Source organism: Drosophila elegans, unplaced genomic scaffold (assembly GCF_018152505.1).
Source record: "Drosophila elegans isolate 14027-0461.03 unplaced genomic scaffold, ASM1815250v1 contig_814, whole genome shotgun sequence".
Classification (NCBI taxonomy): domain Eukaryota; kingdom Metazoa; phylum Arthropoda; class Insecta; order Diptera; family Drosophilidae; genus Drosophila; species Drosophila elegans.
Genome location: NW_024546167.1, coordinates 16,712,075 through 16,736,244, shown reverse-complemented (window position 1 = coordinate 16,736,244; position 24,170 = coordinate 16,712,075). Strand labels below are relative to the sequence as shown.

General features: G+C 45.9%; 3 protein-coding genes and 1 long non-coding RNA gene across 5 annotated transcripts; 2 read left to right on the top strand and 2 right to left on the bottom strand.

Moving 5' to 3' along the window:
- The first annotated feature begins 2 nt into the window (after positions 1-2).
- LOC108149469 (myb-like protein AA) lies at positions 3-5,257 on the top strand. Its single transcript, XM_017277080.2, has 3 exons — positions 3-455; positions 2,131-2,433; positions 2,619-5,257. The coding sequence occupies exons 1-3, from the start codon at positions 314-316 to the stop codon at positions 4,385-4,387; spliced, it is 2,214 nt and encodes a 737-aa protein (XP_017132569.1). The 5' UTR covers positions 3-313; the 3' UTR covers positions 4,388-5,257.
- Positions 5,258-6,010: 753 nt separating this feature from the next.
- Positions 6,011-10,682, bottom strand: LOC108149333 (carbohydrate sulfotransferase 11). Its single transcript, XM_017276801.2, has 4 exons — positions 10,142-10,682; positions 8,756-9,312; positions 8,634-8,689; positions 6,011-7,970 (listed from the first exon to the last, which is right to left on the bottom strand). Exons 2-4 carry the CDS (start codon positions 9,244-9,246, stop codon positions 7,186-7,188), a joined length of 1,332 nt encoding a protein of 443 aa, XP_017132290.1. The 5' UTR covers positions 9,247-9,312; positions 10,142-10,682; the 3' UTR covers positions 6,011-7,185.
- LOC108149336 lies at positions 9,319-10,234 on the top strand. The gene is made up of 2 exons (XR_001774617.2): positions 9,319-9,917; positions 10,123-10,234. It is a non-coding gene; the product is annotated as an uncharacterized LOC108149336 (long non-coding RNA).
- A 1,203-nt stretch (positions 10,683-11,885) lies between the features above and the next one.
- On the bottom strand, positions 11,886-24,014 carry LOC108149330 (nuclear receptor coactivator 6). 2 transcript variants are annotated; one of them, XM_017276795.2, is made up of 6 exons: positions 23,281-24,014; positions 22,102-22,285; positions 20,697-22,037; positions 15,670-20,565; positions 14,463-14,978; positions 11,886-13,684 (listed from the first exon to the last, which is right to left on the bottom strand). In XM_017276795.2, the coding sequence occupies exons 1-6, from the start codon at positions 23,293-23,295 to the stop codon at positions 13,623-13,625; spliced, it is 7,014 nt and encodes a 2,337-aa protein (XP_017132284.1). In that variant the 5' UTR covers positions 23,296-24,014; the 3' UTR covers positions 11,886-13,622. The 2 variants fall into 2 exon arrangements, with proteins under 2 accessions (XP_017132284.1, XP_017132286.1); XM_017276797.2 differs by having other exon boundaries at positions 22,102-22,282.
- Positions 24,015-24,170: the final 156 nt, after the last annotated feature.

Genomic DNA, 24,170 nt, shown 5'->3' with positions numbered 1-24,170 from the left:
ATTCAATTGCGATTCAGCCTTCTTTCGAAGCGGTTCAGGCGCTCGCGATAAGTCTCCCATACATATATTTTATTATAAATATATAGTCGATCCACACACACAGTCCATTCGATCCGCGATAAGTGAGAGCCGTCGAGCCGTTAAAAGCATTTCGGCCAAGTGCAGCAACCGCAGAAACGTCGCGTTAGCCAACTAAATCACAGTACCCAAATAAAACAAAGTGTTTGAAAAACAATTTTCAAAGAATAATTAAATCATCATTCTAAACAAAATATAAAAACAATGCCAAAAGTGTTTTGAGCCCAAAAACATTATGTCGATTGTCTGCACGCTGGAACAGAAAGTGAACTTTTTCAAAGCGGCTGCAACGACCAAAAATCTCCTGATACTCAAAAACAATACGGATACCAATTACAGCAACAACTACAAGCAGGATAACCCCAGCAACAACAAATGTAGGTGTCAAGTGCAAAATAAAACATTAAAAGAATGAACGGTGCTGTACAGATATAAATGTTTTTGTTCTGATTAATTCTATAATTTAAAATGACATTCTGGAAATATATAAACATATTTGATTTATATCTGAAAAATACAGAAATCTTAAAATGTAACATACAAATAAAAATATATAAATATACATTCACCAGACAACTTAAGTTAAAATCAAATTTATGTATAAAGATAAAATCACAACAGTAAACTAGATTTAGATGAATCTAAATAATTTATTTAAACAAAATTGAATTAAATTATTCAAATTTAGAGTATAAATCAAAATGTATTTCACATGCACATTTCCAAATGATATGTAAATATCTACTTGATTTAGTGTCAAACTGTTTTTTTTTTTGCGTAGTAAAATAACAGGAGTTAATCAGTTCTAGAATATTTACTAAACTTAGTCGGTTAAAAACAATAACACACGAATGATTGAAACGGAAAACAGAAATTCCCGAAAAAGTGTGGTAGAGAGGGGGCGGTGGAGAGAGGGGTGGCTGACGGAGCTTAGTCATTTTGTTTTTGTGAATTTTGTCAAGACGCCGACTGCAGCGCTGCTCTCTCATTCGCCCTCTCTCTTGCTCTCGCGCTTAGGGGTTGCCGGCAGCTGCGCAGCCAGCGGCGACGTCGACGTCGACAGAGTCTGGCACATGCACATGTTAATGGGTGTGTGTGTGTGTGTGTGCGAGCACATTGAACTGTAAATGCCAATTCGATGGTCATGGTGAGGGTGAGAAAAAGAGAGAGAAAGGCGAAGGAGAGTGGGGGAGTGGGGCGGCAGCACTCACACAGACGTGCAACGTGCGATTTCTTGTTTACGTTTTAGCCCTGTATGTTGGTGTTGGTGTTGGTTGTTCGCCTTTGTCGTCTAATTCTCTGATTCTTGCATCATTGGCAGTAATCATTGTGTAAATGAAATGCTTGTGCAAAAAACGAAAGCAAACGGTAAAGCTATAGTCGAGGGCAAAAAAAAGCAAGGGCAAGGACCATTGAACAAAGAAAGTTCTATGTGTGTCTGTGTGTGTGTGTTTGTGTGGGCCAGACAAGATCGCGTTAGAATGTTTTGGAAACCCAACCGATTTTGCATTGAGTGGCATACCGCTTGTCATCTTATCAGCTCCTCAACTTGATTACAATGTTACTATATATATTCTATATATGACATGGCCAGATAAGAATATTTGAAAGAAATGCCATAAATAGGTGATAAGCGAAATTGTTATGGTAGCAGGAAAGAGATATTCAGCGCAATCTTAGATTTCGATTGGGACCAAGGTCTTGTTTGTTTATTATTTTTCGGGGCTGCAAAAAATGTGTTGCCTGTTTTTAGGCGAAGGATGTCTTTACAATTAAACATATTCAAAAGTTACCAGTTTGAAAATTATATTGTTTTACAATAAAATTTAAAGATATTCTAAAATTTTTAACTTAATCCCCTAAATCCAAAAAAAAAATGAACTCAGAAAAAAATCATATATGCATTGTTAAACTAAGCATCGTGTTTTTTTATAATAGTGACTTTATAAACAAGTACATAAAGACAACGACTTGATTAAGTAAAATCAGCATTTCAATAGTTTGTTGTTAAAAATGCAGTGCTAATCAATATATTTAATCTCTCCATTGCAGTTCACCGCATCCAGCAACAGAGCAACACCAGCCAACTGCAACATCAGCACCAACTGCAGCAGAAGCTCGCTAAGCTGAAGCACTTTCCCTACGGGCCACGCCCACCCACCGGAGGGAAGGAGGAGACGCTGCTCCTGTTAGCGCCACCGGAGACACTCTATCCAACAGCGATGCCCGAGGTCCTCAGCGGTACGCCCACCAATATCCACAATAAAGCCAACATCGCCATGATGAACAACGTGCGTCTGTCGAATATATCGCCGACTTTGTCGATGAACGGCAGCTCCAACGAGGCATCCAATTGTAAGTGGCTTTGAGCTCTTCCCTTTTTCAACTGGTTGTAAACGATGCAGCAACTAGACTATATACCTACTTGCAGTCGCTGCATCGTTTACAACCGGCTTTTAAAATGTTCTCTTACGCATAACTAAACTACTCTTGCTTTAAAAACTTGAAATCTAATTGTGTTTTCTTCCATTTTCTTACAGTGCATCCCCTGTCCATGTACGGCGGATCCATCAGTCCGCAGTCGAACGACAGCGGCATGTCCGACAGTCTGGGCAAGTTTGCCCCGGGAAGCGGCTATGGCGATGGCATGATGGGCCAGTCGCCGTCGCAGGGCGGCAATGGACCCCAATCGGCACTGACCGCCGCCCAAAAGGAGCTCTTCTCGCAGCGCAAGCAGCGCGAATTCACGCCGGACAACAAAAAGGACGAGAGCTACTGGGACCGCCGGAGACGGAACAATGAGGCGGCCAAGAGGAGTCGCGAGAAGAGGCGCTACAACGACATGGTTCTGGAGCAGCGCGTCATCGAGCTGACCAAGGAGAATCATGTGCTGAAGGCCCAACTGGACGCCATACGCGACAAGTTCAACATCTCCGGCGAGAATCTGGTCAGTGTGGAGAAGATTCTGGCCTCGCTGCCCACCAGCGAACAGGTGCTGAGCAACACGAAGCGGGCCAAGATGAGCGGTGGCGGTGGCTCCTCCTCTGCATCCTCGCCCTCGGGCAGTGGCTCGGGTGAGGGTTCTCCGCAGAATGGCCACAATGTCTATCCGGTGGGTCCGCCACTATCTCCGCTCATCTATGCACCCAATGGCAATGCCCGACCAGAGCAGCCACTGGCCACTGTGAAGAGTGTCCACCATGTGCAGCATGCGGGTGTTCCACCACCGCCGCCGCCCACGCACCTGCAACAGTTGATTGTGCCACAGGCGCAGTCGCAGCATCTCTACCAGCCACAACTAACACCGCAGCAGCAGCAGCAGCATCAGCAGCCGCATCAGCAGCAGCAGCAGCAGATTACGCAGCAGCAGCAGCAGTCAACACATCAGCAGGAGCCAAGTCCCAGTGCTCCGCGTTGCAGTTCACCCTCAGCCATCACCGATCCGCACAACAATCGCCCGCCCAGCAGCAGCACCATTGCCAATCTCCAGGTGCAACTGCAGCAGGCCTTGAATCGCAATGTTCGGCCCGAGGATCTGGATAGTTTGCGCAAGGCGGTGGCCGCCGGTGCCCTTTACAATGCGGCCGCTGTGGTGGGCGGTGGGGCACCACCGCCGCCGCCACCCACTGGCCTGTACGTGGCCACGCCCAGCGTCTACAAGGATCACCTAGAGGCGGCCGCCGCCTGGAGTCACAATGTCGAGGCGGCGGTGAGCAGCAGTGCCGTGGATGCGGTCAGCAGTTCATCGGTATCCGGCAGTGCGGCCAGTGTGCTCAATCTTTCGCGACGCGCCTGCTCGCCCAGCTACGAGCACATGCTCTCCTCCACCACCTCCTCGTCCACTCTCTCCTCCGCCTCGTCGTCCGGCGCCGTTTCCGGTGATGACGAGCAGGAGCACGAACCGGCGCACATGGCTCTGCCACTGCAGCTCCAGCGGAGCAGTTCGCAGCAGCAGGGCAGCAGCAGCGGCAGTAGCGATGCCAACAACTGTCTGCCCCTCAAGCTGCGCCACAAATCGCATTTGGGCGACAAGGATGCGGCGGCCACGGCACTGCTCTCGCTGCAGCACATCAAGCAGGAGCCTAACTGCAGCCGGGCATCGCCGCCAGCCTGGAACGATGGTGGCGACAACTCCAGCGACGAACGGGACTCGGGAATCTCGATTGCCAGTGCCGAGTGGACGGCGCAGCTGCAAAGGAAGCTTCTAACGCCCAAGGAGGTCAATGTGGAACGCGATCAGATGCTCAAGTCGCAGCTGGAGCGTCTGGAGTCCGAGGTTGCCAGCATTAAGATGATCCTGGCCGAGTAGCCCGGATCTGGATCTGGATCAGGATCAGGAGAGAGAGCGAAGAGACAGAGACTCTGAAGGGGATCAGGGGATCGAGGATGCAGAGCTGGAGATGGAGAGTTCCATGGCGCCAGTAGTAGTAGAAGATGAAGTTTGAAAACCGAGTGTTAACTATTACATACGCGAGGCATCTGCAAATGTATAACTCTAAAGCCGGGCTTGGATCATAAACGACTCCTAGACTTTGTGGTCCAAACCCGGGCATTACCTATGTATCTGTGTGCATATGCTTATCTATCCACTGTATTGAAGTCTTGTAATCGTGAATGTTTAACTATATATAGATCTCGTCAAAACTCGGAGCTAAACAAATCCTTAGGGTCGTCGGGCCAATAGAGTTTCTTATTTAACCTAGCACACGCACGCTATTTGTTTGCATAGCTAACTGGTGACCCCGTTGCGGTGATCGGGGTCACCAGCAAAGTTATTCTCCTCTTATGCATCCCAAGTTTCCTTATGCACAGCGAAAGTGGAGAGAAAAATGAAAGATATATTATATTTGTAGGCAAACGTTACAAAGTATTTGCTGTTGTACATATTACACAATTAATTATATATATTTACCATATACATCTTTATTCCTATCGTGTACATAATTTTAGTTGCAAGCTAAGCTTATTTTTATTTTATTTTATATTATATTATATTATTATTATTATTATTATTATTATTATTATTATTATTATTATTATTATTATTATGTAGTGAAGTAAACATATACATTACACTTAAGCGACGCGTGAAGCACATTCAAACGTGAGAGACGAAAGAAATCTGAAAAGAATTAATGAATATATTCTGCAATAAATCATTTTAAATATCTTACCTTAATGTTTGTCGTTCTCAATTTATTTATTGTTTGCTGCTTTGGTTGCCCGTGTGGGTCACAGCGCTTTAACTAAATGTTATCAAAGTTTAAGAAACTTGAAAAACAAAAAACCAGAAATAAAATAAAATAAAAGAACAGAATCACACAAAATACATATATAAATATAGATATTCGTAGATCGATCGATTCGAGACGAGACGTATTGGTGTCGTAAATCGTAGTCCATGTGAGAGCTGAGCATTCACTTTTAAAGTTGTATTAATTTTATGCCAATCACTGTATCCACATTACACTTTACACTAAAACGCAGTGAAGCACACAAGAAAAATACATATGATTATTACTATAACTATTGGGTACGCAGCCCCCTATCTATATGAATATTTAAATAACTCGTTTGTGTTGATCAATGAAAATAAAACTATTTATATTGATGAAAGAAAAACTTACAAAGGTCTTTTACTGCATTGTTTTAAGGGCAACCATTTGCACTTCCCCTGTTGCCAGACGCCCATAAAAAGTTTAGATTGGAGATGATTCATAGTACTATCGAAGAAAATGAGCTAAACAAATTAGAATTGCAGCTGTAGTAGTGAGTTAATCTATTACAGGGTTTTTAATAAAGATTGCATCACCTTTTCACGAGTCCATCACATATTACAGCATGTGCGAGGGTTGTATTAGAAGTATTTAAATTCCAGTAATATTTACACTTTCATTTAAGACTTCCCCAAAATAAAACCAAAAACTTGCCATTCGAGTGGTAAAGAGATTATTTATTCTTAATGACTTTGTTGCCTTGTATTTGTACAACGAAAAAAGTTTTGGAAAATTTAAATTTATTTAGAATAATATCGTGTGTATGTCACTAATTTGTTTTTCGTTTTTCGTTTTGGTTTTATCATTATTCGAAATACAGTATAAGTATAATAATTAAATATTCTGTCTTTTTTTTTTATAATAAATCCTTAAACATCACATGAAAAGTTTTTCTTGTTGTTGGGTTTCTTACTTTCTTTTTTATAAGTTTTGAATACTTTCTATCCGTTCTTTGGTATCATTTTCATATCTCGAAAACTTGCATATTTTCCGCCTGTTTCGTTATAGCCTAGGAAAAACGTATCTAGTCCACAAAAGTTATAGACTTAGATCAAGACCTGTTTATAAATTTCGTTAATATATAGTTATATATGTATATATAATAACTTAATAATAGTAAGTACCATATGTTGTGGTTGTTGAGGGGGTTTGGTATTTGGTATTTCGGGGATTTTGGTTGTAAATATGTGTAAATACAGAATTTTCTTTGGTTTAAGACGATTTCTCACTTTCTGGTTGTATATAACTCTCCAGCCTTGCCTTGAAGAATGGCGTTCGCGATATTGGTATAGAGGTCTGTATATATCGTTTATCTATATAGTATATCGTTTTTTTTTTTTTTTTTTTTTTTGTTATGTATTTTCCTGTGTGGGTTTTGAGAGTGCAACTGTAAATTGTAGGTACTTATTAACTAACTACAACACAACACATGCCACGCCATGTAAAATTGTAGGGGTTCTCATCTCAGAATTTTGCTGGCTGAAAAAATCCATCAAAATGCTACATTTTCTAACTAAGTTTCCTTTTGGGCCGTTCCATTACATTCTTTTCTTTTCTTTCGTTTTTTTTGGCATTATCTAAGAGAGGTCAAGAGTGTATTACTTTGGTTTTTGCGTTTTTGGAAAACGTTGATTTGGCCTTAAACATTTTTTTTTTTGGTAGATTTGTTAGCTTCGGTTGGGTTCTGTTTATATCGTGTGTGTGTTTTGTTCGTTTGTGGGTTGCTTGGTTTTGAGTTTTCGTTTTCTTTTACGTTTACGTTTACGTTTTTGTGTAAAAAGGTACATGATAAGATTGTTTTACGACTCATCGATGCCGAACTGGTTTGACCCTACGTGCTGTGACCTTGGGTGGACTGTCCACCCAAAGCTATAGAGGGGGTGGTGCTGGTGGTTGCGGCAGGAGCTGAAGCCAAAGCTCCAGTTGCGGATGTGCTCTGCTCCAGACTCCACGGATGCACCATGTCGTAGTACTTGCGGTAGTCGTAGTCAAACAGCTCGAAATCGATGCGATATATCTTGAGCAATTGGTCCAACGTTGAGCGGTCGAGATCGGCAAAGTAACGCTCGACCAGGGCCTCCGATTTGACGCCACTTCGGGCCTGGTTGCCAATCTTGCGCTGCTTCCGCTGCGGCAGCTGGCCCAATCCCAAGAGCAGCGATTCCAGTCCCGCCTGTCGGATGATGAACTCCGAGTCGCGCTGGAATGTCTCCGTTTTGCCAATGATGGTGAAGTTGACGCTGCAGGGCGTGCAGAAGCTGTACACCGGTGCCCAGTGCTCGTCGAATCGCTTGCCCGCCGCCTGTTCGGCGATCAGGAATCGCACAAACTCCTCGAAGGTGGGTCCACATCGTGGCCAGGGTCCGCCCAAGTTCCGCTTCCGGTAGCGATGCACTATCTTGGTGCCCAGCGCCTTGTAGAAGGTGTTCTTGTTGCCCTCCAGCTTGTTGCGGTACGCACTCAATATCCGCTCGAAGGGATCGCGCACGAAGAGGAAGGACAACGCACTGGGCAGCAGCTCCATCAGTTCCGCCAGTTCCGGCCGCGGATAGCGCTTCCTCGCCAGCTCCAATGGCTGCGTCTCCGTCCGCTGCAGGAACCTCACATCGTAGCCGGCTGAAAAATAAATTACACTATAATGATTGGCTTTAAAAATATTTATCTTAGCTCTATAACTCATAAAATTGTCTTTTAAAATATTTTATTGCATCATGAAATAATAAAAATACTTAAAATATTAAAAAATATTTCTCATGTTTTTCTTTTAATTTAACCCAGCTGAACTATAATTAATAGTAAGTATTTTTATACACTTATTTATAAGTGTATTTATATTTTGATTGAAATCAACAATAATTTAGGCAAAGTTTTTCCCAATAATTTATAAAATAGTTATTTGCCTAATACAACAAATATATAGAAAATAAGTCAATTTAAACGTTTTGAAATTGGGCTTTTAAAATTTAAATGCAAGAGGTAATATAATATAAAATATTATTTTTAAAAACTATGGTACTTTAATGTACGATATTAATAAACTTAAAAAATGCCCCCGATTGATCGTGTTTCAATTGACAATTATGACAATTAAACAAATACGTTTGTTTCTAAGAATTATAAAAATAAAGTCATTAGGGTTTTTTTTAAATTATTTTTTGTATGACCTTAAGTCAGTAAAGAATCAAACTTTAAAATAAAGAAAATCTATTTATTATTATTTTATATATTAATAATTTTTTTATGGTTTATTTGAAATTTTATGCGTGATCCATTACTCACCAAGTATATTAAAGTAATACATCCACGTACTGCTTGCCGCCTTGAAGACATTGCACCTGAAAGTAATTCAGAAACAAAAATGTTAGGAAAGATAGGTCAGTTTTAGATAGAATTCCACTAACCAGACGAGATTATTGTGGCCGGGCGAGACGAAGAACTCCCAGGGATTCGGTGGATACTTCTCCTGCAGCTTGTAGCGCTCGCAGACGGCGGCCAGGTGTTCGCTCCTCCTTTGCAGTTCCCGCTCCGTGCGGCTGTGCAGCTCCTCGGAGTACTCGTAGACGGGATTGAGGGTGCTGGCCGGCGGAGGCGGAGGAACTGCAGCCACTGGCGATGAGCTCCCTGCACTGGCATTGCCCCCAGTGGTGGCCTTCTCCTGCTCCTTCTTGGCTAAGATCCGCTGGCGTGCCAGCTGCTGCCGCTTGAGTTTGAGCTGCTGCTTCGACGGCTCCGACTCCGCCTCCAGTTCGGCGGCCGTCGCCCGCTCCCGGTGCTCGTAGGCATTGAGGGACTCCCGGAAGAGGAAGGCGAAGTAGCACAGGCCCACCAGCACACAGGCACCTATCTTCAGATAGGTCTGCAGGCGTCTTCCATAGCGCAGGCGGATGAGCATCTTGCGAATCTACCGGTCAGTCCTGCAGCGATCACGCTGCATGTTCCATGGATTGGCGGTGGTTTCCTAGAGGGATTGCATTTTGGTTTATTTGCTGCTCTTTTATAAATCGCGATTTTAACAAAAAAACAGATCCCTCATTGATTATAAGTTTTATTAAGAGCCTTAGTTTTAAACGATTACCCTAATAATAAGAGTTATTAGGAGCTTTCTGTGGCCTTATATATTGCTTTAAAAATAAAAAAAGTTTTTTTTAATAATAATAATAATGAAAAAACGCAGCAAGCTTCCACGTAAGTAACAACTCACGAATTCTGTTTTGGATTTTGTTTTGCCCAAGTAACTGGCATTAATTTTTCAGCACCCCTCGGTTTTTGGCGCTTTTGGCCAGGCGACACTTGTTGGTGTGTACACACCAAAGACACCCTCGTCTACACACAAACATACAAACAGTCAGCACCAAAAAACAGGCCAACACACACACACACACACTCCCATTCCGACTTGGCAAACTACGTCATAGCCCGACACACACAGACACACATTTTGGCAAATGAAAAAAAAAAACACACTCGAAAAGTAGGACGTCATCCTTAAGCGTCAACATGGCCAAATGCAATTGCTGTTGTTGCTGAAGTTACTCTGTTGCTGTTGCTTTTGCTGTTGCAATGGTAATGTTGCCAAGGGGTCATTTCTGGCCAGGACTGGGAATTGGCCGCTGATATGTGGCACGAAGGCTGTAAAGTGTTCATCACACCGTGGAGACCACTTGAAAGCAGTTCAAGTTGGCCAATAAATACCACTTTCTGGCAATTAACACATATGTCCGCGTATTTATGGATCTTTATAGCTTAATACCATATGTAATCCCCATAGAGGATATGGCTAAACTTACCCAAAGCGGCGGACCTTTGCGAATATGTCTTTTCGTCGGGGGAGCTCCCTGTGTATACTGAAAGCCTACGGCTGCCCGTCTGCCTCTGCTGCTCCTGCTCCAGCTCCTCCTCCTGCCCCTCCTCCACCTGGGACCGCTCTGTGTTACGTGTTGCTCGCGCTGGCTCCGGGGAATCCTGATGCCTGCTCCGCTTCTGCCGTCCTGCTCACGGCGGCCACTCGCTCTCAACTGAAAGTCGGCGGACGGCCGCAGCTGCTGGTCCCTGCTGTTCCGACACAGCTCCACGGCAAGCCGACAATCCTCTCCAGGCGCCGGCGCAGAGAGAGCACTTCTACGACCACGACTGGGAGCACTGGTAGCACTGGGAGCAGTGAAAGCACTGGGAGAGAATAGCGGACCGTGGGAACGTTGATTACTGGCCACCGGGAAAAATCACAGGACCTTCGAAGGGGTCGCTATGTGATCATCATCGAAGAGTTCTATAATAATATAAATTATAATAAGAATGACAATGTTATTGTATAAAACTGAATTGTAAAAATGGAATACTATCATATAATGATACTTTAATCTTTTTTATTTATACCTTCCATTGTTTGAATTTAAATCCGAAAGCTGAAGGAACCATTTTTTAACAGGTTTTAAGGTTTTTGTAATAATAATAAGTTTTAAGATGTATGATACAACTGTCATAAATAATCACAAAATGGGGTTTAATAAAAATGAAAAAAAATAATTGCATGAAGTAGTTAAAAAATAAAAATTTTGTCTATTGTAACTTGCAAATCCCCAATTATTAAAATTCCGAGGTTTTTTTTATTTTTTGTGTATATTAAATCTTTGTATTTTTTCTTTTTCTATAAATATTTTACTTTAAAGTACAAACAAATTAATAATAAACTTCTAATACTACGTTTTAAGACACTTTCGTTTTTTGTTGTTGTTGTTCATCTTGTGTGGTTTGTTTTAAATATTTAAATATATCATTTATTTGTTTGCGTGTGTGTTGTTGGTTGCCGTTTGTTTACGAAGCAGTATATAAATTATTTATACGTTTTATACAACATTTCCATTAACGTGTTTTCCTGTTTGCTGTGCTTATCGGGCTGGCTTATTGCAGTTGCTGTTGTTGTTGGTGTTGATTTGTTGTGGCTGTCCGAAGTGTTGAAAAAAAACAAGGTTCACTAAACATGCTTCAATTTTCGACGCTGCATTTGCCTTTTTCATTTCTTACGGGGCCCGTGGCTGGCTGGTGTTTGTAGAATGCATTTATGGATCCGGGTTCTATATACGTTTAGTTTAGCGGTTCTATATGAATATATGCAAGTTATGCTAGGGGTTGGGTTTTACATACGCTTATGCTTTGTTTTGCCTTGCTTTAAAGTAAACATGTACAAAGTATCAAAAGAATTATTTTATGTAGCAATCATACAATATATATAAGGTAATAATAATATTGAACAATATATAATGTTGTTTTGTGTTTTTGTCTAGCGCTTTGCCTTTGCTTTGCTTTGCTTCAATTACTTTACTCTTTGTTTTCCCCTATTTGTTCAAATAACATTTAGCAAAAATAGAGCCTGCCTTATATACAATACAACTTTTTTGTTTGTGTGGTTTGTTTTTGTTTGTTTTTTTTTTCACGATATCCCTTTTTCTTGTGTGTTTTGCATATGCAAAATATATAACATTATATAGTTCTTTCTCACTTTGCAAAACGACAAATACTAGGCGACTGATTCTCAATATTCTCCATTCTCTTCTCCTTATATGTTTTTTCGATCTGTTTTTTTTTTTGTATTTTTTTTTTTTGTAGGTTTCTGTGTTTATAATTTTTTGTGGTGCTTGGCCTTTTTACATTTTTGACTAACTTATTGCATAGGTTTCCATGTGCATATATTGTGGTAAAGAATTCTCGTTAAGATTACTGTCCTTAGGCTAGAGCATTTAAAACTAAAAAACAAATTTTCGAAACAACGCAAGCTTACGGAAACTAATACGCTATATCTGTATGTACTGTATTCATAAGTTTGAAGGTTACAAAAAATATATAAAATCTAAAGTTAACGTGCGGTCTGCTCTGATCTGATCTGATCTGCTCGATCCAATGGATCAGCTTCTTATAGACTTTCGACTGGGCGCAGCGCGTAAAAGTAAGAAAACCTAAAGCTAGAAATGTGTGTGTGTTCATGTTGCATCGTAAAGAATCTAAATATTTACAGAGCGGTCCATGGAAATAAGATTTTTCAAATTAAACTATGCATGCGTGAGAGAGTGTTCGCGTGGGGAGATGTTTTTTGTTTTGTTTCAGTTTCTGTTTCAGTTTCAGTTTCAGTTTCAGCCAACTATTCTACGTTAGTGTTAATGGGAGCTTCTCAAATACGTACTCAACTAATTTGTTCAAAATTTCATCTTGTGAGCTATACATTAAATTGCCTGTTTCACTTGACTAGCAAATCATTTCCAATGGGTGGATACTTGGGGAGCAGCAGTTAGCAGTTAGCAGTAGTGCCAGATGAGAATGGTGGCATATAGGCGGATAAACTCGGACTTTGGGGAGCAGAAAACAAAGTGTAAACAAAGTTAATCGGCGCTTGCAACCGTCCGTCTGCGGTGTGTGTGTGTGTGGGTTTGGGGTGTGTGTCTGGGTGTGTGTGTGTGTCTGGGTGTGATGTTGCTCGCTTTGAGACGCAACATTATTGCAACTTGTGGCTACCACTAACTATACAAAAATCCTCAACGGAAACTAGGCCTAAGAACTACAAACGAAAGCGTTCGGTATCAGTGCGTGTGTTATATACAAGTAGCCGTCCGTGATCCGACTTCACTACGCCAGCTGCGGCGAACTGCTGCTGGCGGAGCGCTGCTCATCCGCCGTCGTCGTCTCGCTGGCAAACTCCTGGAAACTCAATCCCAAATCGTTGTTTAGCTGCACGATGTTGAGTACGTCGCTGGCATCGCGCCACGTGGGCTGGTGTTTGCTAGCCATCCCGCCGCTGCCACCACCTCCTCCACTGCCACTGTCGTCCTCCTCGCTGAGGATGTTGTTCAGGCACAGGTTGAACTCATCGTAGTCGACAAAGTTGCCGCAGTCCAGGGCCGTGGCATTGGCCAGCTCCGGCATCAGCACCTCGTCCACATCCACGTCCGCGGCACTGCTGCTGCTGTGATAGGACAGCAGGTGATCGGCCTCCTCCATGTAGCCGCCGGCTGCTCGCGCCATATGCTCATACTCGGCGGTCTCGTCGCCATCACCATCACCGTCATCGTCACCGTCACCGTCCTGCGCCTGGGCTAAAGGAAAGCTGCTGCTGCTATTGTTGATCTCCAGCTGCTGCTGCTGCTGTTGTTGTTGCTGCTGCTGCTGCGGCTGATGCGACTGCTGCTGTTGCTGCTCAAAGTCTTCGAATAGCTCCAGCAGATCGTCGTCGTGCGCATCGCTCGGATGGTTCAAGCCTTTAGCCAAGGCGCAAAACTCTGGTCACTTGTAGTCACGCGACGTTCTTCTCCGGCGTCCCTCGGTCAACATGGACTCGCCAATGACTGCAAAAAAGGGAGGAGGAATGTCATTAGAGACAACTAATCTTTGTTCTTAAAAAAAGAATTTAAAAAATGAAGCGCATTGCAATCTTAAGTTCTTTCTAATCAAAGTAAATTAGCAACTAAGGCTAGTAACCAAAACAATTTGATTCCTGCTGTATTTATATATAATTTTTCATTGAATTGTTTATAGTTTACATTTGATTTAACTTTGTTTGCAATCTAAAATTAAAATGGACTTTTTAAGACTTTTTAAGAGGATAGCTGCAAGCTAAAGTACATACTTTCTAATAAAGGTCAATATCCAGAACTTTTCGATTCGTACTGTACATTTTTCCTTGAATGGTTTTTAACTAATTTAGTTAACTCATTACTTCATTGATCTCACTCCTTTTAACTTTTTTGTAATCTAATAATGAAATAGACCTATCAAGAATTTTTATGAGGAGTTAAACTACTTTCTTATTAAAGTAGGTAAGCAATAAAGGTCAGCAACAAGAACTATTTGATTCTTTATATTTTTTAAGTATGAATTGTTTTTAACCAAATAAGTAAATTTAATTTTTTCTTAAGTCTTCCTATTGATTTAGTTTTTTGATCTATTAATTAAATGGGAATATCCAGACTTTTTAAGACAACTGCAAACTAAACTACTTTCTAATCAAAGTTGGTTAGCAATAAAGATCAGAAACGATAACCATATAGTTCTTGCTATATATAGTTCGTTATTCTCATTCCTTGCTTAACTTTCTTTTGATCTATGGAGTAGTGGACAACTCACCTGCACTGCGCGTCTTTCGCCTTGCTTCCGCGACGCTTTCCACACTGCCGGCGCTGTTGCCACCAACTGCTGCTGCCGCCTTGCCAGGCGTTCCCTTCGGCTCTGCCGCGGCGGCGGCTGCTGCAGCAGCGGCGGCTGCATTGCTGCGGCTGTAGATGATCTTGTTGGCAGCCGCACTGGCTCGCACGCTCCGCCGAGTGCCGATCTTCTCGTCCGTGGGCGAACTGGCTGAGGTGGCATTGTTGTTGGTGGTGCTGGCTGCCGCTGCGGTGGCTCCTCGTGTGGCATGCACCACACTCGTGCTGCTGTTGGTTTGGCTGTTGGTGACCAAAGCTCCGCCCGGCATTGTTGTGGTGGCCACTGCCGTGCTGGACACAACACTGGGATTATTGGAAGTCCCACTGCTGTGATTGCTGCTGCCGCCGGCGGTGGCACTTCCAATTGGCGCTTGAGCCTTGCCCGTCCTCGGTGTTGCAAGTGGTGGAGTGGCAGACAGAGCGTGATTGCTGGCCGTTTCTAATGGAGAGAATAGGGTTAGTGATTATTAATAAGTTTGTTATATGGGAATTTATAGTTACTTACTGACTAACTAACTAATTAAATTGTTAACTTGCAAACGTATATCTACATTATTTTTAAATTTAAAAATAATTCCATTTTGTGCCCTTTTGAAATTGCAATATGCTAAACATTAACAGTTTCATAAATCGTGATAATATTGTTTGTTCTACAAATTCCCAAACTTCACTCTCTTATCTTAAACGATAGCAAATAAGCGTTTTTAAACGCATGCAAAGTATTTAAATGCACATATATTTTATTTCCTTTTTTAAGACCTGTTTTTAGTTGTTAGTTATACTTTTAAGATGATGAAAACCTTAATGCAAATCTAAAGAATGGCATCTAAGCTATATTATCCGTCACAAGAAAATCAAATTTAATTAAAACCTTAAATTTTGTATATTTTAAGATAAATCTGTTATAAAATAATTTAATGCTCATGAGACTGCACCACAAAACACTGTTGTGCAGTGTTATTTTATGCAGTGTTATTTTATAAGTTTGCATTATGAAAATCAAGGGTTTTAAAGAGCTTAAAAAATAATCACATTTTGAGCCCCCTTCGAATGGCAATATGCTAATCAATAACCTAACTTTTTGCCTAGTCATGTTTAATGGTAGCTGCCCCGGATCAAAGTCCACTTACTGTTCTGTGGCGGTTGTAGCTGCTGTGCATTCCTCCGCGTCACGTGCTTCTCCACTGCCGCTGCTGCTGCTGATGCTGCTGCTGCCGCATCGGCTGCTGCATCCACTTGCGCCTGTTTGGAGTTGCGCACCTTGCCGGCCACCTCGATCAGCGGCTCATCGGAATCGGATGACTCGATCTCGATCTTCTTGGGCAATCCTGCACTGGAGTTGTGCTCGACGGCAGCTTCTGTTGCATTGTTGCTGGTGGTGGATTGAGTGCTCCCGTTACCGCTGCTCACACGTGGACGCTTGATGCTGTTCTCGGCCAAATCGGCGCCATCATTGCTGCTGCCGCACTCGGATTCCTGTCGCCGTCGCTTGCTGTTGTTGTTGTTGTTGTGATTGGGTGTGGGTGTGACCACACGGGGACTGGCGGTGGAGGAGGCGCGGGATAGACTCTTGGCGGTGCTGGGCGTATTTGCAGTTGCCGTCGCCGTCGCAGCTGTGGCTCCAGTGAGCAGTGTGGGATCGGGACTCGTTTTCGGTGCATCCAGCGGACTCTCCAGGCGACTGCTGGCCCGCGTCCGAATCCGCGGCGTTTCACCATCCACCTGGGCAGGTATCTCGATCGAAATGGGCTGGAGGGAGGCTGAATTGGACTCGCCCTGAGGCTTCTCCTGCACCTTCTCCTCCGACTTGGGCTCTGCCTTCGGTTCAGCTTTGACCTCCACCTTGGCCTCCACTTTAAGCCCACTTACTACCGCCTTAATCGCCGGCTCCTTTTTGATTGTGAGCAGCGGGGGCATCTCCTCCAGCTTCACCTTGATCGCCGGTGGTTTGCTCTCTGTGAGTTTCTTGATGAGATCATCGTGTTCGAGTATATGGTGTTCGCCATTCAACTTGACGCTTCCTAAGCTATTTGTGTTTGTGGTTGCAGTTGCTGCCGCAACAGTTGCCGCTGGCAGCGAGTTCTCCAGGCTGTTTAGGTAACCACCACCACCACCACCTGCAGCACTGGCACATTCACTAGTCTCCTTTATCATCGACGAGACAATGTCCTCGAGATCCTCGGGAAAGTCACCCTCCATCTTGGCCAGCGCCTTCTCAATCTCGTCATCCGCCTGCTGTTTTTGCTGTTGTTGCAGGGAACTGGCTCCAGTTAGAGGTGGTGCTCCAGCTCCAGTTGCAGTGGCTCCCACTGGCGTTGCAATCACAGGTGGCATCACCGTCGTGGCAGTTGTTGTGGCCATGGTGCTCGTCTGCTGCTGCTGCTGTTGCTGCTGCTGCTGCGACACCATCGTCATCGCCGCCGTTTTGGTCACCTGAATGGGACTGCTGGAGGAGAGCTGATGGGGACTCTTCTCGGAGAGCGCATCCATGGACTCAATGCCGCTATCCTCGCCACCGCCATTGTTGCCGTGACCCGGTGTCCCACTCCCATTGCTGGCGGGTGAGTTGCGCAACGTGCTGGGTAACGCAGCCGGCGATGAGGTAGAGGTGGTGATTATGGATGCGGAGGAGGAGGACGAGGACGAGGAGGAGGCTGTGGACACCGAGGATAAGGTCTGCAGGGAGGCCGACGAGGTGTTCACCACATTGGTGGCCACCACATTGACATTCACATTCACATTCACATTGTTGACGTTGACTGTGGTCATGGGTGGCATGGCCACTGGCAACTTTCTATCACAGATCAGCTGAGTTGTTTGCGTAGTGGGCGTTGACGATGTTGCTAGAGTTGATGATGCTGCTGCTCCGACTGCTGCTGCTGCTGCTGTTGTTGGTGCTACTACTACTGGGGATTGGGTTATACTAGGAGCCTGCTCTGCCGTGACCTGCGGCGGGACCTTTGTGATCTCCACACGCTTGAGGGTCGTCGCACTGGGCAACATGGTTACGGCCGCCGCCAGTTGTCGCTGCTGTTGCTGCTGCTGTTGTTGCTGCTGCTGTTGCTGCTGCTGTTGTTGCTGCTGCTGTTGTTGCTTCTGCAGCTGCAGCTGTTGCACGGCTGTGATGTATGGCGGCGGCTTATGGTTTTTTGTCATCGGCTTGCCACCCACAATGGGTGTGATGGTGGCGGCAGTCTTAATCGGGTTCTTCATCGTCAACAGCCGATTGTTGTTATTCCCGCTGTTCACATTGTTGTTATTGTTGTTGTTGCTGTTGATGGCACTCAGGGTAATGCTGCTGGGCAACGAGGTGGCTATCTTGCTGAGCTGCTGCTGCTGCAGTGTGGTGGACGTGGGCGTTGTGCCCGTGTTCGTGGATCCCACAATCAGCTGAGGTTCACCCAGGGATTGGGCCTGCGCTTGGGCCTGAGCCTTGTGCGCCTCCACAATGGCACTAATCGTCAGTCCATTCTTGCCCGCCACAATGGTGGTGGTCGTGGCTCCTCCGCTCTGCAGATGCTGCGACATTTGCGATGGTGGTGCCACCGTCGCCGTCGTCTTCTGTATCAGTATGGGCAATCCGTTGACGTGGGGCGGTGGCGTCAGCTTGACCTGCTTGTTGTCCGTCACCGCATCCATGAGCAATTGCTGCGGCGGCTGATCGCTAAAGCTGCGCTTCAGCTGTCGCTCATCAATGGTTGCCTCCTGATTCTGTCCCTTCTTTCGATCTTTTCGCGTATTCTTGACCACCACATGGTTCTTGCCGCGCAAACGGATTTGCAGGGGAGGCACACGAGGCTCATTGAGACCAGGGACAGCCTGTTGTTGTTGTTGCTGCTGCTGCTGTTGCTGAAAGTTGCTGTAGACCGGATGGTGTTGTTGCTGTTGAAGCGATTGCTGCTGCTGCTGTTGTTGTTGTTGTTGTGGCTGAAGCTGAGATGGTTGTTGCTGTGGCAGATGTTGTTGTTGTTGTTGTTGTTGCTGTTGGGTTAACTGCATTTGAGGTTGCTGCAACTGTGGCGTTTGCTGCTGCTGTTGTTGTGTGGGCAACGTCAACAGTTGCGTTTGCATGGGCAACTGTTGCATGTGATTATTGACCACTATGGTCTGCTGTTGCTGCTGTTGATTGACAACTATCTGCCCCTCGTAGCCAGCTCCCGCTGCCGGCAACGTTTCCACCTTGTCCAGCTTGAGACGCAGCTTGATCTTCTCCTCGGCCGCCTTCGTCTTGGCATTGCCCTTCGCCCGCTCTCGCTTCGGCTTCGGCGTGGCCGCGGGATCCTTGGCCTTGCGCTCCTTTACGCCCTGCTGCAGCTTTCCGCGCAGCAGATTCGGCTTGGCCTTCTTGCTGGGCGCTCCACTGGCTGTCACGGATTGGGGCGAATTCAAGCCAATCAAGGGCGAACTGTTGCTGGAACGAGGCGAATTGTCACCCGCATTCAAGTTGCTGTGATTCGCTTTCGAGACTGGAGTTTTCCTGGCTCTGCTGGAGGCCGATTTGTTGGATGCCAGGGAATCGCGTGATCTTTCCTGATCACTGCTTATCGCCATCGGATGCTGTTGCGCCGAATTCGAGTCCTCCTCGGAGAAAATATTGTTGGGCAGAAGCATATCGTTGGCGGGATTAAAATTGAAGCTGCTCAAACCACTGGACATGTTGCTGTTGCGGAATTGCGGCTGTGCCGTTTCCTCCTCCGCCTCCGTTTCGCTATCGTCGCTGGCCATTGGTTCCATGTCCCCAGTGTGTGGATTAATGATAAATTGCTTCTGGGGCGGTCTCTGTTGCTGCTGCGGATGCTGCACTTGCAATTGTGCCTGTTGCTGCTGCTGTTGCTGGCGCTGTACCAACTGCAACTGTTGTTGCTGCTGCTGCTGTTGCAGTTGCATTTGTCGCTGCACCTGTTGCTGCTGCTGGCGCTGTTGCAACTGCGGCAATTGTTGCTGCTGCCTCTGCTGTTGTTGCAGCATTAGTTGCTGTTGCAACTGCTGCTGCTGTTGTTGTTGTTGTTGCTGCTGCTGCTGTTGGTAGGGCATTTGCAGAATTTGTGGTGTCTGCTGCATAACCACCGCCTGTGGTTGCTGCTGTTCCAGTGGCGTCTCTTGCAGCGTATTCAACGCATCCCTCACATCCATATCCACTGCCGATAGATTGTCTTCGATCAGATCCAAATCCAGATCCTTGGCATCCTGCAGCAGCGATTCGAGCTCGTTTTTATCTTCCAGACTGAGCGTCGAGTCCAGATCACAGTTCAAAGTGGGCAGCAGGGCGTCCAAGTCGTTTGTGGTTAAGGCATCCAGCACGGAAAGCGACATCAGCGAATCCACTTGACCTTGAGCCTGACCCGCAACCTGTGGCTGTTGACCTTGAACCTGCTGTTGCTGTTGTTGCTGCTGCTGCTGTGTCGGCAGCGCGGGAGGCGGCAACTGTTGCTGCTGTTGTCCCTGCTGCTGCTGCTGCTGCTGTTGCGGCTGTCCTGGCAAATTGACCTGTTGCTGCTGCTGCTGAAGATTGTACTGCATCTGGTAGCGCGTAAACTCCTGGAAACTGCTCTTCGTGGCCGAGTCCATCGGCTTATTGATTCCGGCCAACGGCCAGCGAGAGTTGGCTGCCGCCTGATTGTAATCCGGTGGCGGCGCTGCAGGTACATGGTGAGTGGCTGGCATAAGTGATCCCGCCAGTTCGCTAGGAGCCGAGGATCCAGGCGTCGGGGCAGGCGACACCATCTGCGGTTGCTGCTGCTGCTGCTGTTGCACCGGATGATTTGCCATTAGCGGACTGTGCATCGAGTGATGGCTGGAGGCGGGCGAGAGGGCGGGTCCAAGGGGCGAGGCTCCGCTCATGAATTGCTGCTGTGGTGATGCCTGTGGCATGGACAAGCTCATGAGTCGCTGCTGCTGCTGTTGTTGCTGTTGCTGCTGCTGCTGCGGATGAGGTGGCGGAGGAGCCAGCGGCAGTCCGCCAGGTCTCAATTGATGTCTTATCTGTTGCTGTTGCATTGGACTCATGCCCATGTTGTTGAAACAATCTGTTTGGGGAAAGAAGAAAGAGTTCAATGCATATTCTATGGGGGTTTACAAGGGCCTTTAAGACGCTGATGCCATTACTTATTAATCAAACTATTTCATCAGGTCTTAAGGCTAAATGAAGTAGACTTACCAGGCGCAGGCTGAAACTGTTGCTGTTGTTGCTGCTGGCCCTGCATTTGCTGCTGCGGTTGCATGAATCGCAGCTGCTGTTGGCGCTGAAGTTGCTGCTGTCGCATGGCCACAGCCTGCGGCGACATTTGCTGATGTTGCTGCTGAAAGCGATGCGGTGGTGGTCCTTGCGGCTGTTGTTGTTGCTGCTGTTGCTGCTGCTGCTGAGCCTGCTGTTGCTGTTGAGTATACAAATGATTGCCATTTCCGCTAGGACTGAGCATTGCCTGCTGCTGCTGCTGCAGACTCCTCATGACCACGGGCGGTGGACAAGGAGGAGCCGCCGCCTGGGGCGTTGTGGGTGAGGAAGGCACCACCGGACTCAGCACATCGCCCATAAGGAAATCACTGGGCGTCGCCGGACCGGAGGACCGCATGGGGGAGTTCATCATCTGCGCTCCACTGGGACTCAAGCCAATCAGCGGCGATTGCTGCTGCTGCTGTTGCGGCGACTTGAGCTGGTTCGGATTCGACATGGCATTGCCGTCGTTTTGCAGCAGATTGACCAGCAGCGGTGACGATATGGCAATGTTGTTGCTGCCCGTCGACGTGGCCGTTGGCAGCGGCGGATGCCCCAGCGGATGGTTCAGCTGGCTGGGTGCCGTCACAATGGCCGGCTTGGCACTGACGCCCGCTATGGCAATGGGTGAACTGACGCTGCTGGCCGTGCCGGCAGCTCCCAAACCCGGATATGGCGGCGGTGGTGGCTGGATGAATTGAGATTTGCTACCCGGCGGCGTAGGTGTGGCCGAAGTTGGCGTCGTTGGTGTAAGCTCGCCATTCTGAGCTGCCTGCGGTTGTGTCTTCAGCACCTTGAGGGTCACGTTGGGTGGCGGCGGCGGCGGTGGTAAGGGCGGACCCAGACCACCTGCCTCGCGACCTTGCAGCACTCTCGCCTGCCGCATGCTCTCGAAGGGGAAGTCCCTCTGTGTGGCGGAGGGCGAGGGCAACAGGAGAGGCACCTTGCCCTCCATGGGGCACACGGTATTGGGGGATTTGAAGACAGCGGGAGTCACGGGAGCCACCTGCTGCTGCAGTTGTTGTTGCTGCTGCTGCTGCAGTTGTTGTTGCTGCTGCTGCTGCTGCTGCTGGAGGGGAATCTTTTGAAGGCCCGCCGCTCTTCTTTGCTGGAGTGAGATTGCATCGTTCTGGGGCAGCTGCAGAATCCTCTGCTGCTGCTGCTGCTGTTGCATGAAGGCGGAGGCCGCCTTGCTGGTACTGGGGCCATCGAATCCCGTGGCCAGCAGACCACTTTTGTTGCCGGAAAGCGAGCCAGCCGCCTCAAGTGTCTCGTTTACATTATCTGGGGGATAGGGATTATTCGTATCACTTTGGATTCTTTTGGGGTATGACTTATTGCTACTCACCCTTGGTTATCTTAATATCTTGTCCACCAACTTTCAAATTTATCACAGAATCGCCCTCGAATTGCACGGTCTGAATGTTGAGGGCGCGCAGCTCGGGATTTCCATCGTTGGCCAGCTGACGCAGCCGTTGTGCTGCATCCCAGGGTAGCGAGACCAATATCCGCACCAGTGACGGTTCAAGCTGCTGCAAAGGGTCACAAATGTGAGACATTTTGCTAATTCACAGCATTTAATTAACATTTAAGGAGAGCCTTATAGGAAGAGCAAGAAGAAGAAGAGGTCCAAGTGAAATTGCTGGCGATGGGCATTATATCGATAACAACTATCGGCTAAAGACATGTAGCCCTGGCACACCACACACACACAAACACACACACGCAAGCTCAGGCACACAATAATTTATGGGGAAAACACATTTCCAAACTTCAACATTGCTATTTAATAAAATCAACAACTTTCTAATCTATTATTTATTTCAAATTTAATTATTTTAAAGGATAGTTATTGCCAGTTGCCCATTTGTTTTTGGCCCTGCCGTTTCTACTGTTAGAGTGGGATGGCTATAGGACACACTCGTTGGAAATTCCAACAACAATTTGTTTCGACAACAGGAATTAAGATTTAAGCGCTTGAATTAAGTAACCGAAATGGCTTTTCAGCTGACTGTATTTTCCACGCGCGGTGGTGGGGGAAAGGGGGCGGGGCATCTGCTGCCCACAGGTTGCATTTTCACATGCGTGCGTGCGTTTTCCCTGCAACGTCTCGTTTTCTTCCTCTCTTTCACGCTCAGCGGGATGTTATCGATACCCCGACGTCGTCGCCATTTTTCTTCTTGGCCTCTTGGAAGAGTGTGTGTGTGTGTGTGGTGGGTGTACAAGTGTGTGTAGCAGAGGGAAAAGGTAACCAAAATACTTGCTTGGAATTAAGGCGGGGGGTAAAAAGGGGGCGGGCTGATTAATAAAGTATAAAAAAGGGGAATTGGGAAAAAAAGGGAAATAAGAAATTGGAAACACTCAAAAGCAAGAAATTAGTTACCCCTCTTATTGTTTTTGTTTTTATCCCCCGTTTGGTGCGTGGGTGACGCAAGTGTACAATGGGAAAAAACAAAAAAAAGTGCAATAATCGCAAATCAGCTGTTCTGTTGCGCTTAATAACCGAAACGACGGAAAATCAACTCACCTGTTTAAGTGGCATATCATCACACGACAATCGCACGCGTCGTATATTTAATTGTTAGAACGCTGCTCAATTCTCGCATTTAGCTTTCGATTGACCGCCGTGGCGTCCTTTTGGAAATTGGAAATATTGCATTTTAGGCATAACACTCGATGGGTTTTGATTTATTGTCTTTCGTTTATTTCCCCCCACTAGTTTTTTTAACCTCTGCGACTTTTGTTTTTGGGCATTTTCCACTATTTTTTTTTCCTCTTTACTTTTTTTAGTAGTAGCCTCACCAACACACACGCACTGCAACACACACACACACACGTGCGGGGCGCGGATAGGGATTTTCCTGCGTCACTTTTCAAGCGCTTTTCCTGCTGAAAATCTCGCCTGCCCGCCTGCAGATTAATGTTCAGGGCAATTCGTAGTTATAATAGCCCCCACTGTTCTCCATTTCACATTTGGCAGTGCAATATTAAATGCCTTTTTAGCGGGTCTCGAAAATTTTCACGCATTCGGAGCAGCCGATTTTCGGGGGCTTAATTTCACACGGTTCGCTTGCGTGCGGGCAACCGATAAGCGCACTCAATTGTTGAGAAAGATTCGCGCTTGCTTTTCAACGATTAATTAACGCTACAGCGGTACGTTTCTTCTGTTTATTTTGTACAAAAAACTTCGTAATTATTAAAATTCCACGAACAATAACAAGCACACAGTGGTAGCCATTTTTATTTTCCAGCCGGTGTTGCCAGTCGGTTGGGCGGTGAAATTACCTAAATTTGCCGGCCTTTGGGGTTTCCAGGGATGCATAGCGACCAGCATTGGAAATTATGCTCGAGTAGGGTTGTCAGGTTATGCTGTTATATCGTACAATTTCTTTTTAATTATTAAGGTAGTGTTTTTCA

Bases quoted from the DNA above. Each gene is read 5' to 3' on its own strand.
- LOC108149469 (XM_017277080.2), top strand. From the start codon at position 314: ATGTCGATTGTCTGCACGCTGGAACAGAAAGTGAACTTTTTCAAAGCG. The intron at 456-2,130 runs GTAGGTGTCAAG...TCTCCATTGCAG, and splicing joins TAACCCCAGCAACAACAAAT to TTCACCGCATCCAGCAACAG. The intron at 2,434-2,618 runs GTAAGTGGCTTT...ATTTTCTTACAG, and splicing joins CTCCAACGAGGCATCCAATT to TGCATCCCCTGTCCATGTAC.
- LOC108149333 (XM_017276801.2), bottom strand. From the start codon at position 9,246: ATGCTCATCCGCCTGCGCTATGGAAGACGCCTGCAGACCTATCTGAAG. The intron at 8,690-8,755 runs GTTAGTGGAATT...AATTACTTTCAG, and splicing joins GGCCACAATAATCTCGTCTG to GTGCAATGTCTTCAAGGCGG. The intron at 7,971-8,633 runs GTGAGTAATGGA...TTTATTTTTCAG, and splicing joins GTATTACTTTAATATACTTG to CCGGCTACGATGTGAGGTTC.
- LOC108149330 (XM_017276795.2), bottom strand. The intron at 22,038-22,101 runs GTGAGTAGCAAT...CCTATCCCCCAG, and splicing joins AGATATTAAGATAACCAAGG to ATAATGTAAACGAGACACTT. The intron at 20,566-20,696 runs GTAAGTCTACTT...TTCCCCAAACAG, and splicing joins ACAGTTTCAGCCTGCGCCTG to ATTGTTTCAACAACATGGGC.